General features: G+C 34.7%; 2 protein-coding genes across 2 annotated transcripts; one reads left to right on the top strand and one right to left on the bottom strand.

Moving 5' to 3' along the window:
* Window positions 1-3,075: 3,075 nt before the first annotated feature.
* On the bottom strand, window positions 3,076-4,965 carry LOC120078652 (polygalacturonase-like). Its single transcript, XM_039032945.2, has 4 exons — window positions 4,528-4,965; window positions 4,098-4,387; window positions 3,712-3,940; window positions 3,076-3,294 (listed from the first exon to the last, which is right to left on the bottom strand). The coding sequence occupies exons 1-4, from the start codon at window positions 4,963-4,965 to the stop codon at window positions 3,076-3,078; spliced, it is 1,176 nt and encodes a 391-aa protein (XP_038888873.2).
* Window positions 4,966-7,194: 2,229 nt separating this feature from the next.
* LOC120068877 (polygalacturonase-like) lies at window positions 7,195-9,079 on the top strand. Its single transcript, XM_039020528.2, has 4 exons — window positions 7,195-7,639; window positions 7,999-8,288; window positions 8,389-8,617; window positions 8,705-9,079. Exons 1-4 carry the CDS (start codon window positions 7,211-7,213, stop codon window positions 8,921-8,923), a joined length of 1,167 nt encoding a protein of 388 aa, XP_038876456.1. The 5' UTR covers window positions 7,195-7,210; the 3' UTR covers window positions 8,924-9,079.
* The last annotated feature ends 5,193 nt before the right edge of the window (window positions 9,080-14,272 follow it).

The following is a 14,272-nucleotide window of genomic DNA, read 5'->3' as shown; positions in this document are numbered from 1 at the left end:
GGCAGTTTCTTGATCTAAAACTTGTTTAAGGACACTGTCACTAAGGTTTAGAACCAACGTACCATAAGCTGCAAGCTCCCAGTCTTCTTTTTCTTGGGCTGTCACAGTGGCAGGGAGTGATGATGGCTCAAGGAGGGCTCTGTGAGCTTTCTGCTAATCGAGAATTGCCTTGATTTTGGCCTTCTACAGGCCAAAATCTCCTTTGCCATCAAATTTCTCTACTTCGAATCTTGCTACTGACATATTTGAATGAAAAACTTGAATCTTGAATCTTTAAGAACTGCAATCTTGTAAGTCTTTTGCTTTGATACCACTTTGTTGGGCCTGCTTCTTGTTGAATGAATATTAAAAGCCCAAATGATGAATACTGTGGCCCTGCTTTGTTGATCCAATTCGTGAGTCCAAGAATTTTTCCCCAAAATGAATTTGGTTTGATAGAGTTCTTGGCTATTGTTTGTCCACAAACTTCCAGCGATGTGCTTCATGTGGTTTGCTCCACTAACCCTTGCCTGATGGAAGTGAAATTAAAACTTTTATTCTGATGGGATTTTATAGAATTAATTTCTTTGTCACTCTTGTTCTCTCTTTTGATATTGTAGAGCTTCATCTAACCCTAATATTTTCTGTTTTTTTCGTGCGACTGCTTGAGTAAACAATCGGTGATAAAGAGCATGCAATCTTGTAGAAGAAAGGAGGAAGAAGAGTTCTAAACAACGATATACGTGGTTCGGCAAATGATGTCTATATCCACAGGAACGAGAAGAGATCTTATTCAAGAGCTAAGTCACAGCTTTTCTTTTTACATATTTCAAACTTTCTTGAAGCCTTTTTGTATATTGTATGCTACGAAATTTGTAAATGATTAGTACTTATACTATTTTCTTATACAAGTAGTTACAATAACAAACCGTAAAAAGTGAAAGAAATGCGAACAGTTGTTGAATATGTTGAATGTTTGAGCTTATTTTCTCATGTGATGTAGACTTCTCCAATGAATATGCAGGACCATTGGATGTTGTCGGTGATCAACATCATGAAGGGAGAAATATTTTGTATACGGTTCAATGCTTACTTACATCAATATACTAGACCTGAAGATGAATAAGGAAAGTCTCCTCTCATAAGCCTTGGAAGGACAATCAAGTTAATACAAGTATATATAGAATAGCAATACATTGGATTGCAGGATTTTTTGTTGAAATACTTTTGGAAACAATTGTTGGAATTAATTAAATTAATTCTTTAATGGGTAACAATTTGAGTTCTTAATTATACCATGGTTAGAATAAAAATGATTAATATATAGTTGCATCGTTGACCTACTTCTATGTCTTGGGTTTCTTCTTTTACATATCCATGCGTTTCTGTCTCCCTAATCCCTTCGATGATTTTTTTTCACATCTTCTTTTAGCTTTACATCTATACCTTAACTTTGTCTTCATCTCCATCTTTATCTTCAATAGGAATCATAAACTAAACGCATGTACATCTTCGTGATACTTCACTGGAGGGGTTTGGCTTATCAATAACTTAGAGATTGTAACATAAGTTCTATATGAACTTTGAATTATGGAATTTGGGTCTTTGAAATTAGTTTTACCTTTTGTTTTTAACTGAAATTTTAAAATTATTATTATTATTATTTGTATTTAGATCCTTCACTACGACAATTAAAGTTTTTAATAGCATTTTAAGATAGATTTAATTATAAAATGCTATTAAAAAGAAGCAAAATAAATAAATAAATAAATGAATCGTGGATTAAAAAATTAGGTCGTGTGTGCAGGAAAAATTTCACATTTTTCTTCAATCTGTAATCTTTATTCTTCTCAGTCTCCTTCACTTGAGAAGCTTTCCTAATTTCGTTCGACCAAACGTTTCTATCTTCGCCATCTAATTTCTCTTTCACTATCATTGACAACTTCACCATTCTTCTTCTGTTTTGCATATGTCCATCCACTTTCTCTCTCATCGTTCTTTTTTCAATCTATTCTAACAAACACTACAAGAAATATATCTTTTAATAGCATTTTGTTATAGTTAGTCTTATAAAATGCTATTCAAAAAGAGGAAAAAAAAAAAAAAAAAAAAAAGCGAAAGGGCTTAAAAATTAGGGCACCGTTGACATTTTCAATTTTTCATTCTTCCGCCTCTTCGTTTGAGCGTTTCTTCAGTCTTCCACCTTTTCATTCGAGCGTCACGCTCATCCCCTTCATTTCTCTCATGTCTCTTACATTTTCGGCATCGTCGTTCTCTCTCAAGGCTTTTCCTCTTCATTCCTTCTCCAGTCTTCTTCTTCAAACGACTGCATATCATCATTCTCTTCGCTCCTTCATTCATCCTCTCCAACTCTGCAGAGCTAGTCGTTCTGTAGGCAACGTTTACCACATTCGTGGAGCAATGTAAAGCAGTCAGCTACAATATTCAGGCACAATGTGAAGGACATTCTTCACCATAGGCTTTGAGAAGAATCTGCCTTCAAGTTTGTTCCTTCGCTCTTAGTTCACTTGTTTTATTCGTGTTCATCTTTTCATTCTTAAAGTTGTATCAGACCAGAAATAGATGGTCATAACAATGGTCTTTGATAGAACCACATTTAGTGTGTTGTGTGTGCAATTTTTCTTTAAATGAAATGAAGGAGATTGAATGTGTGTGAGGACCTATCTTGTATTCTTCATCTCTCTTTTCGAATCAGTAAATAAATTATCTGAATGTCTTCTACCATGAATATAGGCTACAAAACTGAACCACTGTAATGTTGAACGTATTGTATTTTGCAAAACTTACTCAATTTTAGCAATCTTAATATTTTCATAGAGCAATTGTCTCTCAATTTTGTAAAATTGGCGTTTTCTTTTCGTGGTATTTTTAATGTAGCAGTAATGTCATGTTAGGGAGGTATTATTGAAAATGTAAAGGCCCATGTTAGAGAGGTACTATTGAAATGTAAAAACAAGAGGAGACAGAATAAGAATAAAAAGAGATTAATTATTAAAGAATGTCATGTCTACAATGCATAATTTGTAAATAAAATATAATATCAACAGAAAAGAAAGTCCCAAGATTAAAATACGATCATAAGCAACTCTCCGGCACAAGTACTCCAATAGTGGATCCACCGATATTCTTGCATGAGGATGTTGTTGTCTTGTTCTTGTATGTGAGCTTGATGTCTTGTAATTGTATGTCACTGCATGGATTGCTTGGACTACAATCAAACGTCATAGCTTCAATTGTTGCTGATGTTCCTTGTATATTTCTATATGTCACTCCACTAATCTTCACTCCAGAACTCTAATAAAACAACACGTATATAACACAAACAAAATTGAAGATTAATTCAGTTTATTAAATGACTACTATGTATATAAGCAAAGATTAAATAATTTAGGCCCATTTGGTGATCTTTGATTTTTTTTTCCTTAAATTAAACCTAGAGATACAATATTTCCTCTTCTAAATTTTTTCTTTGTTATATACTTTTTACCAATAGTTTAAAAATTAAGCCAAAGTTTAAAAAAATAAAAAATAAAAAGTAGTTTTTACAAACTTGTTTTGTTTTAGAATTTGATTAAGAATTTGCAAATTACGATAAGAAATGAGGAGGAAATATGCTTAATTTTTAAAAATCAAAAACAAAAAATAAAATGGTTACCAAATGAAATCTTAATAATGAAATCGGAGAAAGAATAAGACCACAATTCAATTTACCTGAGAAGGACAACCTTTGTTATTCGGACAATAGTTTTGGTCAATTAAGATAGGATTCTTAACATTCTTCATGATGATATTTTGAAAGAGAACATTTTTGACAAAACCATTGCTAGCCGTAGGCCATGTCTTTATCCTCACACCATTGTCGGATCCAATGAAAATTGCATTTGTCAATGTTACATTCTCAACTCCATCTTCATTGAACTCTTTCCCCAAGCTACCAATGCTGCATGCATCAATTGAAATTAAATTGAATCATATTCTTTTTTATTACCTCAATTAGAGTGGATAAATGTAATTAAATTTGTCACAACCCATCTGTTTAAGCTTTTGGATTAATCACATGAATATTTAACATAATCCATATTTTCAATATAGATTACCTTACACCATGGCCGGGCCCACATTTGACATGACTCATAAGTAGGCTCTTTGTTCCATCTCCAATGGATATGCAATCATCTCCGGTTTGAAGCGTACTTCCAGTGATCGTCACATTAAAAGACGACTGGACATGAATTCCATCAGTGTTGGGGCTTTGGTCGGGTGCCATTACCTTCACATTTTTAACCATTACATTTTTGCAGCTGTTGATTACAAGATGAGTTTGTTGGCTGTTGATCGAGGTTATTCCACTGACGTAAATATTGTTTGCCCAATTAAATGTCAATGACTGTATTTCATTAATATATATAAGAGATCAGCATACAGATGTGATGTTAGGACGTATATAGATATTAAGCTAAATTTGATTACCAAAAAAGAAGACAGAAAATGAGTATAAAGCCATAAGTACTTTGTTTAATGACATACCCTAGCTCCAACTGGACACTGTTTTCCAGCTTTCTTGCAAGCCCAATACCCAGCGCCCTTTGCATCAATGTTGCCACCAAAGAAAGAAACGCCATCAACTTTGATGAACAAAATCCAGTATCCAGAATTTCCGAGGGCACGATAATCGAGAGGTGCGACGAGCGTGCCATTTAAACGGAAGGTAATATGGTTGTTACATGGGCCTCTAAATGTGATGGGGGTTAGCAAGAACCTTCCCTTGGGGACGTTGATGGTGGATGGAGTGGAGGAGCTACAAGCCGATGTCCATGCCTTCAGAAATGATTTTGTCGAGTCGGTTTTCCCGTCGCCTTTTGCACCAAAACTAATCACATTGAAGCTGCCTGCACTGGATGTTTGTATCAGCAAATACAAGAAGAAGAAGAAGAAGAAGAAAGTGATGGAGGATGTGTTAGCCATTTCTTTGTTTTTTCTTTTTTTTGGATATTAGATAATAATAAAGAGAGAGTTTGTGAGAGGCAATGGGAGTTGGGATTCGTTTATTTATAGTGTCCTGTCAACAATATTATGCTTCAATATTTGAGTATTAATTAATTTAATTTAGCTACTAAGCATGAAAGATGAATATGCTACGCTAGCGGCGAGTTCTTAATATCTCATTTGTTTGCTTTATTATTTTGGCAGCTAATGATTTTTTAGTTATAATACAATACCATGTATCCTCCAATATTTAATAATTCGAAATTTATAATTTAAACAATTGAATTGAGTAAAAAAAGAGCTTCCATCCCATCCAATCCAATCCAACTAAAAAATATTTGGGTTAGATTGATTCATCTTATTCGTACTTTTCTTTATATTTTTATTCTAAAAATAAGTAAAATTTAGTTAGTTATATCAACAAAATTGATATAAATATTAATAAATTGCTATACAAGTATAATGCATCTAATTTTAAATTTGGTATATCACTTTACACATTTTACTTGAGTGAGAATTGAAATCCTAATTTTAGGTGGCTGAAAAGCCATCCTGTATTTTAATTAGCAAAATCTTCATTGACTTTTTGGAGTTTTCAAATCCAGTGATTGGGTTGAGCGGATTTTTTTTTTTTTTTTTGCTATATTTGCAAGATTTAAAAATAAAAGATAGGAATGTAATTTTATCAAGTCTTGTTGCCATTGTTGCAAGTAATCCTTATTATTTTATTATTTATCTATCCATTGCAATTCCTTTAAATTGTTGCAAACCTAACTGAATTGGGTCGAAACCGAAAAGGACCAAAACTTCCATAAAAGAATAAGAACGAGAAAATCAACTACTTTTTAAAGAAGCATGGATGGTAATTGGTGGCATTATATCTAATGTGCTATATTGGATTCACCTTTAAGTTGGTTGGAAAAAATATTTAAGTACTATCTCGATTGCACCTATTTTTGTGTATTCTCAATAATTATGAATTTTTTTCACCTAGCAATCTTTTTTTTCTAAATTAAATTATTTTTTATATTTTTTACAATACATTAAGAGAGGTGATAGGGACAACTACTCCTCTCAAACAGTCATTCATCCGGCTAACTCCTTTTCACCCGAGCATACCTCGAGGATGGTTAATTCAGGATCATGACTCTCCTTCTCATCCGAGCATAAGACGAGCATGGTTAATTCAGGAGTTTGGCTCTGATACCACTTGATAGGGACTTACCCTCAAAATATCTCTACATTGGTATGATATTGTCCACTTTGGGCATAAACCCTCATGGTTTTGATTTTGGTTTCACCCCAAAAGGCCTCATACTAATGGAGATAGTCATCCTCACTTATATACCCACGATCCTCTTCTTATCTAATCAATGTGGACCTTTGGTCGCATTCCCAACAAGAGGAATGTATGAGATTAAGTGAAGCAAACTCCACCTAGTCATTCATTGTCCTCTCCCATGAATACTAAGCACTTTATTTACAATACAAAAGTCCATTCTCGGGCCAACTCACACTCACATAGGTAGCAAAGTAATTAATGAACGACAATATTGGATATTCTAAGTTAACATCTTAGAGACTTACCTATTACTGAGTATGGAAAAGAGATTAATAATAAACACAATATTTAAAATTATATACCTCACGAAAATTGAATGGTAGTTATGCATGTGGTAGTGCCTTGGCTTTCAAGGTACATAAAAAACAAAAAACCGTATGATTGGCCTTTTCGATTTAATTTGAATACCTATCGACCCAGATTATCGTTTATATTATTTATTCTTTTATAAGAGATTGAAAATAATGCAGTGGTATTTATATCTTCAAACGTTGTCAATAATATAATATTTATAGAATGTGATATTATCTAACAAATATGGATAAGCAATGATATTGTGGTTGTTGTATACAGAGAATAATACTAATTATTTAAGTAGTAATCAAGCAAACATAAGATTGAATCAATACCAATTTCCGTCGAAAAGAAGAAGCATAATGAAAATGCATGAACTTTGCGGCTATACATCAAGACTTGGCCGATTTCTCCCATTTGAATCAAACCACCGCATATCAGCCGCCAGCTTTCTTAGCATATCCAATTGCTTTCATTTGACTTTATATCAATGTTTCTTTGATTATTAATTTCACTATAAATAAAGCATCCCGATAGCCATGCATCTCCAACAATTTAATTTCAAACTTTAACATCTTCTCCAAACATATGGGCAGCCCAATGAAGAGCTTAGTCATCATCTTCTTCCATTTCTTCATTCAACTGTCAAGTGCAGGCAGCTACAATGTCATAACTTTGGGTGCAAAACCCGATGGGAAAACCGACTCGACCGAATCATTTATGAAGGCATGGAAATCAGCGTGTAGCTCCCTGACACCATCCATCATCAACGTCCCCAAGGGAAGGTTCTTGCTTACACCCATCACATTTAGAGGTCCATGTAAAAATAAGATTACATTTCGCTTGAATGGCACTCTTGTCGCACCTCTCGATTATCGTGGCCTCGGAAATTCTGGGTACTGGATTTTGTTCGTCAAAGTTGATGGCGTTTCTTTCATCGGCGGCAATATTGATGGAAAGGCCACTGAGTATTGGACCTGCAAGAACTCTGGAAAAAACTGTCCCCCAGGAGCTAGGGTATGTGTTATTAGTATTTCAAACTTCACTCGTCTTTTTGCTGTCTATCTCAACCATACAACACAATAAATCTAAAAATACTTCTAAAACAAAAGAAGAATTAGAGTTTTTTGTTTTTTTTTCTTTCACGAAAATGGATACAACTTAAGTTATATTTTGATCAATGACTAGGTGCACCTTAGGCTCCACCTTATCCATGTATCTCTATCTTGTCACCCATAAAAGAAAACAATTCAATTTTTATTAGGCAATGGTATGTTTGTGTAGCCCAAGCAACACCCAAAGTATGTTTTTTTTTTTTTTTAAATGTTATTGTGAAATTTTACATATATTTTTTTCTTTTAACAAATAAAATGCAGTCAATAACATTCAATTGGGCAAACAACATCATAATTAGTGGATTAACATCGATCAACAGTCAACAAAGTCATGTTGTGATCAATAGCTGCAACAACGTAGTAGTTAAAAATGTGAAGATAATGGCTCCAGATCAAAGCCCAAATACTGATGGCATTCATGTGCAATCTTCCACTAACGTAACCATCATTGGAAGTACTATCAAAACTGGAGATGATTGCATTTCTATTGGAGATGGAACTAAAAATTTGTTTATGACTAATATCAAATGTGGGCCAGGCCACGGTGTAAGGTAACAATACATATATTTCTATGTTCGTACAAATGTTGTTAATAATATTATTATTATTTTTGGATGATAAGCTAATACAATATAGTTTCAATACATATAGCATTGGAAGCTTAGGAAAAGAGGTGAACGAAAATGGAGTTGAAAATGTAACATTGATGAATGCAGTCTTCACCAAATCCGATAATGGCGTCAGGATAAAGACATGGCCAACGCCTAGCAATGGTTTCGTAAAACACGTTCTCTTTCAGAATATCATTATGAACAATGTTCAAAATCCAATCTTAATTGATCAAAATTATTGTCCCAACAATCAAGGTTGTCCTCTCCAGGTAATTAATTAACTAATTAAATTGTTGTACTACCTAACCCTCTCTTTAATTTTCGTATAATATTTGTTTTAATTTGTTGTTTTAAAGAGTTCCGGAGTGAAGATTAGTGATGTGACGTATAAAAATATAAAAGGAACATCAGCAACATCGAAAGCTATAACATTTGATTGCAGCTCTAGCAATCCATGCAGTGACATAAGATTGCAAGACATAAAGCTTACATATAAAAACAAGGCAGCAACTTCATCATGCAAGAACGTTGATGGATCGAGTATTGGAGTGCTCATGCCACACACATGCTTCTGACCGAAACAACTTTAGAGCTCCTATTAATTAAATGATAGCATTTTTTTTTTCATATTTATTTGTTTAATGTGAATATATTTTTTTATGACATAAAAATAATAACATGGTGTGTGCTTACTCCCATACACGATAGAATTCAGATCAAAATATTCAAAATAGGTCATAATGTTTCTGTGAGAGAAAACATGCAAATTTCTATTTACAAATCATTCTAAATTAAGGTTAGCTACTCTCAAGAGAAACAATGTTGTATAAACATGCAGCTAAGGTTACAAATCATTCAAAATTCAATAGTAAACAATTATAGAATGAGTGTATGTTTCTTGAAATCTTGAATACTCAAATCAATAATATAAAAGTAAATCATAATTGATTTAAAAAACGCAAAAAAAAAAAAACATTACTTCCTAAAATATTAAAAGGAATTGAAAAATAACCATTCACAATACTATTGGGACGAGATTTTTAAGCAATGTGTCAAGACTAAAGATGCTAATTAAAGCATATCATCACTTCGTTAACACCAGACTTTAATTTTTCAAACGGTCAACTATAATGCAGTTTCCCTTTTCAACAAATTTCTTTTCTTTTTCTTTTTTTTTTTCCTTTTAAGATACATTTGCCACACAGAACTGGACTGAGATGTGTTGGAAATAATTGTATGTGAATAATAATTGTCTGCTTTGGTATTATTTGAGTTAGGGGTGTAGAGTGTTAAGCTGAATTAGTGATGTGTTATTTTATGATGTGGAATTATGGAGGAAATGCAATAATGGAGTTGCGTTGAGCACTCAAGTTTTTTCAATGGAATCCAAGTGTAAACCCCACTGAATTTCCTGGTAAGTCCAGGATCGAACTCAGGGACTTGGGAAACGGTATGCGATGATAATTTTTCAGAAAACTTTGCGGTAACCAAATAAACCAATAGTTGTTGGGATTGTTGTTCGTGGTAATAAAAATAGACAAATGTGGCGGATTTGAGAAAAGTTTAATTATGCGATAGATGCACTGAGTATGCAGATGAACGGGTTGAGAAAGACTTTAACTAGCGTTACTTGGGGAATGTGTCAGACTATGCGCTCATGCTACACCCATGCACAGCAAATCATTTTCCAATACAAATGCGGTACTTCTAAGTCTAGTGCGCATGTGTTGAATGAAAAAGTGTTCATAGAGTTTATCCCTAAGTCTCTACTCTTTTCCTATATGATGATGCAAGATGCACGCAAAGACAAGGTGACCACACAATCAAATCCTATCTCTAGGATGCATGCATGCATGCGATACGGTAGTAGCAAACAGTGCTTATTCCTAAGCTCCTATCTCTTGATTATGCATTCTAATCTGACTCTCTCGAGCCTAGATTCTAACCTGACCTTTCCAAGTCTAGATCCTATCCTTAGACTACCCTCCCGAGTATCTCTAATGAACGAATGAAGCATACGTAATACAAAATAAACCCATAGAGTGAAGATCCCCAGTTATGCTAGCTAAGTGCTCCTAAACCCATTCAACAGATTTAGCTACTCATGCATAATAAATAGGGAGTGAACAGATATACAAAAGTAAATTCCATTTTTATAAATGAGTTTGAGTACAAAATAACAATGGAAGATAAAGGTAGAGAGCCTGGTAGCAATCCCTTGCTGCCCAAGGCCTTTACACTGACAATTCTATTCGGTTCAAAAGATATTCCTACTTTCGCAGGAGCTGGCCCTTTCTCTGATCTTGATGCTTCCGGCACTCTTTCGAGCTCACCGGAACGATCTATCGGCACAACCTCCTTCTCTCGCTTTCACCTTAAAATAAAAGAAAAACTAAGAACAAGGCTAAGCTAAAGGAAAATTCTCTGAGTGATTGAATTGTTGAACTAGTGAACTCCTTTTCTAGAGAATGTCGTCGGTATTTATAGAGCTTCGGGGTGAAGGGCAGCTTTCTCTTATGATTGCACAGATGAGATGGCTTTAATTCTCTGACTGATGTGTCGAATATTTATCACCGAAAAGCTGAGTGTAGTTGTTATCGTTATCGACTTGTCAACTTAATTCGGATTCGACCGTCATCAGCTTTCTGTCCCATCGTGATTAATTATTCCTTTCACCCAGATGCGCCTACCAAGTTGCGGCGACTTTATGCAGCGATCCTTCTTGAGCAGATGTTTACTAGCACCAATCACCGTAGAGCCTTACGGTAATGTTGCGCTCGACCATTGATTTATTGTGATCGTGCTTTTCGCCTTGCGTCAACGCGTATTCTGCATAAAAATACAAAAATTAACTGTTTCTATGCGATGGACGCATGCGACCGCAATGTTATCAACGCAAAGCTTCATTGTTTAAGAACTTAACACTGTAATAACGTGCATTTCTGTCCGTTATCACACCCCCAAATTTAAACAATGTTTGTCCGAGCATAAACTAAAGATTTCCTTTAGCAAGTCAATCGCAAATCTCTTTTTCTAAATTTCTCAAGGATACTTCATTCAAATCCTATACACCAAAATTTCCTTAAGTCTTATTTAAGTCTCCTCTTAAAATATTTCTAAGATCTATGGACCGCAAGTTTAACTTTCAAAAGGACTTTACTAAATTTCGGGACATCGCATGATTTATTTCAAGAAGAAAACTTTTCCACCATGGTGTCAAATGATTTTTATCCTTGCATATTTTTTACATTATTATTTTTCTCTGACCTTACACTAATCAAAGTGTCTTACCTTCGTTTTGGTGCCTTCGTTTTAGCTTGCCCCCACGTGTGTCATGCGGACATCCAACTACGAGTAATGCGCTCTTTCTCAGATTAAACTCATACCTACTAGGCAGTGGAGTTGCGGTCATTTATTTATACGTTGATCCTGGCGACTTACTTTCGTATTGGCTTGCCCCCACACGTGTCATGCGGACATCCAACTTTGGGTAAGTACCTTTCACAACTTAACTCTTATCAACATGAATTTCCCCATTGCGTTGACAGTAGAGTTGTTATTCTCAAAATTATTATTATTATTATTATTATATATATTTTATAAAGCTAAAAATAGTAAGGTCGAAAATAAATATCGCATCCCCAAATTTAAAATGTTGCAATATCCTCATTGCCAAAAGATTGAAAGAAGTCATGTGATGTCCTTAGGAAGCTTCGTAAAGAGCATTTGAAAGAAAGCTAGCAGACCTTTAACTTCTAGAAATATTTCATGAGGTGACTTTTGTAAGATTAAGTTGATTCTAATATATAAGACAAAAATAGAAGCATGTGTTTCATCATTGAAATCATACTTGGCAAAGAGAAAGCATGCGGTGACTGACTAAATTCATTAATGTTAAATGATTGCGGTAATCAAAGAGGATACGGTGATAAAACTTTCAAAATTAAAATGCGATGCGATAACACAAAATCTGGAATAAAGATAACGAAGAATACAACCCCCCAAATTTTCGTTGTCGCCCGCATTGTTTGTTGACGCATCCTGCTTTGCAGCGATCTTCTTTTTTGGATTGCGGTGACGGAATAAGATAAGTTGCTTCTTCGTGCAGCGTCTCCGCAATCGTTCGCCTCGATCGTTTGCAAGAAAAACATAAAGAGGGTCAAATGATTTTAAACAAAACAAAATCGTTTACTGCAATCGTTCAGCACGATCGGCCATTTTTTTTTACATAGAAGTAATAAGTAAAAAGAAGATAGATAAATGATAATTGAAGTGTCGTAGAAATGAGAGTTCATGAACCAAACAAAGGATACTCTAGAAGACTTGCGCCCCAGATGATGTTGCATGCCAGTGCAGGGGCCACTCTATATTCCTCTATTCTAGGTTTCCTAGATCTACAGAGGTCTTTTCTTGCTGAAAATCACCCTCGTGGTATGCCTTAACTCGCTGCCCATTATACGGCTCCCATCCTCAGTAATCAGCTCCACCACGCCATGCTGGAGATTTTTACCGCATATGTGTTTGTCGTGCCAGCACTTTGCACGCTCCTTGTAGATCTTTGCGCTCTCATATGCGTTAGTCCTCCATTCCTCCAGCTCGACCAGTTGAAGTTTTCTCGCTTCTCCTGCTTTCTCCAAGTCAAAGTTTAGCTTCTTTACCGCCCACAATGCTTTGTATTTCAGCTCTAGAGGTAAATGACATGCCTTACCGAATACCAACACATACGGGGACATACCTATGGGTGTTTTAAATACAATCTGGTATGCCCACAACGCATCGTCAAGCTTCGTTGCCTAATCCTTTCGTAAAAGCCTTACTACCTTCTCAAGTATCAGCTTGATCTCTCGATTGGACACTTTGGTCTGACAGTTCGTCTACAGATGTTATGCGGTGGCCACTTCATTGCTCAATCCTTTCGTGAAGGCCTCATCGCCACACCGTCCTCTGAATTGTCCTTCAGTTTGGATCATCTGCAGCATCACCGGCTTCATTTTGAATCGGCTTCCATCGAGGACAGGCCTCATTCCTGGAGAGAAATCATAGAGGTTTGGTGATGCATAGTCCCTAATGGGCCTATTACAATCGTATGATCCATCAGCAGAAATGAAGATCTTGCCACGTGGCCACGTAAAAGCCTTCTTAAACAGAAATTGCATTTTTGCTCACGCATGATACATTGGCATATAGTGTTTGTTTTATTTTTGTGCATGCACAAAACTTCACCAGAGCTTTATAACTACTAACATATACAATGTGTATCATGCATTTATAGTTGCAAAAAAAAAAAAAAAAAAAATGGCTGCCGAAAATTTAGAAAAGGAAATATACTCAACCATTAATTCTTTAACAAAAATATACCGTCCCAAAAATAATTCTTTGGTTCCTATTTGTTACATTCGCTATTAGATTTCATTTTAGCATACAAAATGAACAAACAAATAGTAAATACATAAATATTGGTTAGCTCAGTCAACTGGTCTTCACAAAAAAAGTCATTTTTCGCGTCTTCAAAATGCATAGACCTGAAAAAGGTATATTAAAGTCAAATAAGAACAACATGCTCAATCTTATTTGTATGAAATGAATCATGTATCACAATTAATAAAAAAAAATTCATTTGCATGAGCTTCAAGTCCAAAAAGTGCATATTGGAAATGCATGTCATTGAAAAAACAAGGAAAGTTTTAAAAAAACTTTCTAAAAAGTGTCAAATTAAGACTAAAATTGACATAATTCCATGATTTTGAAGCCGTATATGCTGTAAACCATCCCAAAACGTATAAAATTGTCATAAATATGCCTATTAAAGTACAAGTCTCCAAAAAAACATGGTTTAAATAACCTACAAATGTTTAGGTATAAGTTTCACTCTCCAAAAAAACCTAAAAAACTACTTAAAAAGTATCTAAGTGACACTTTCACTC

The sequence above is a fragment of the Benincasa hispida genome, chromosome 5 (genome assembly GCF_027475165.1).
Source record: "Benincasa hispida cultivar pf3 chromosome 5, pf3_genome.v1.1, whole genome shotgun sequence".
Lineage (NCBI taxonomy): Eukaryota > Viridiplantae > Streptophyta > Magnoliopsida > Cucurbitales > Cucurbitaceae > Benincasa > Benincasa hispida.
Note: the sequence above shows the minus strand (reverse complement) of the source record. Positions and strands in the feature narration are given on the sequence as shown.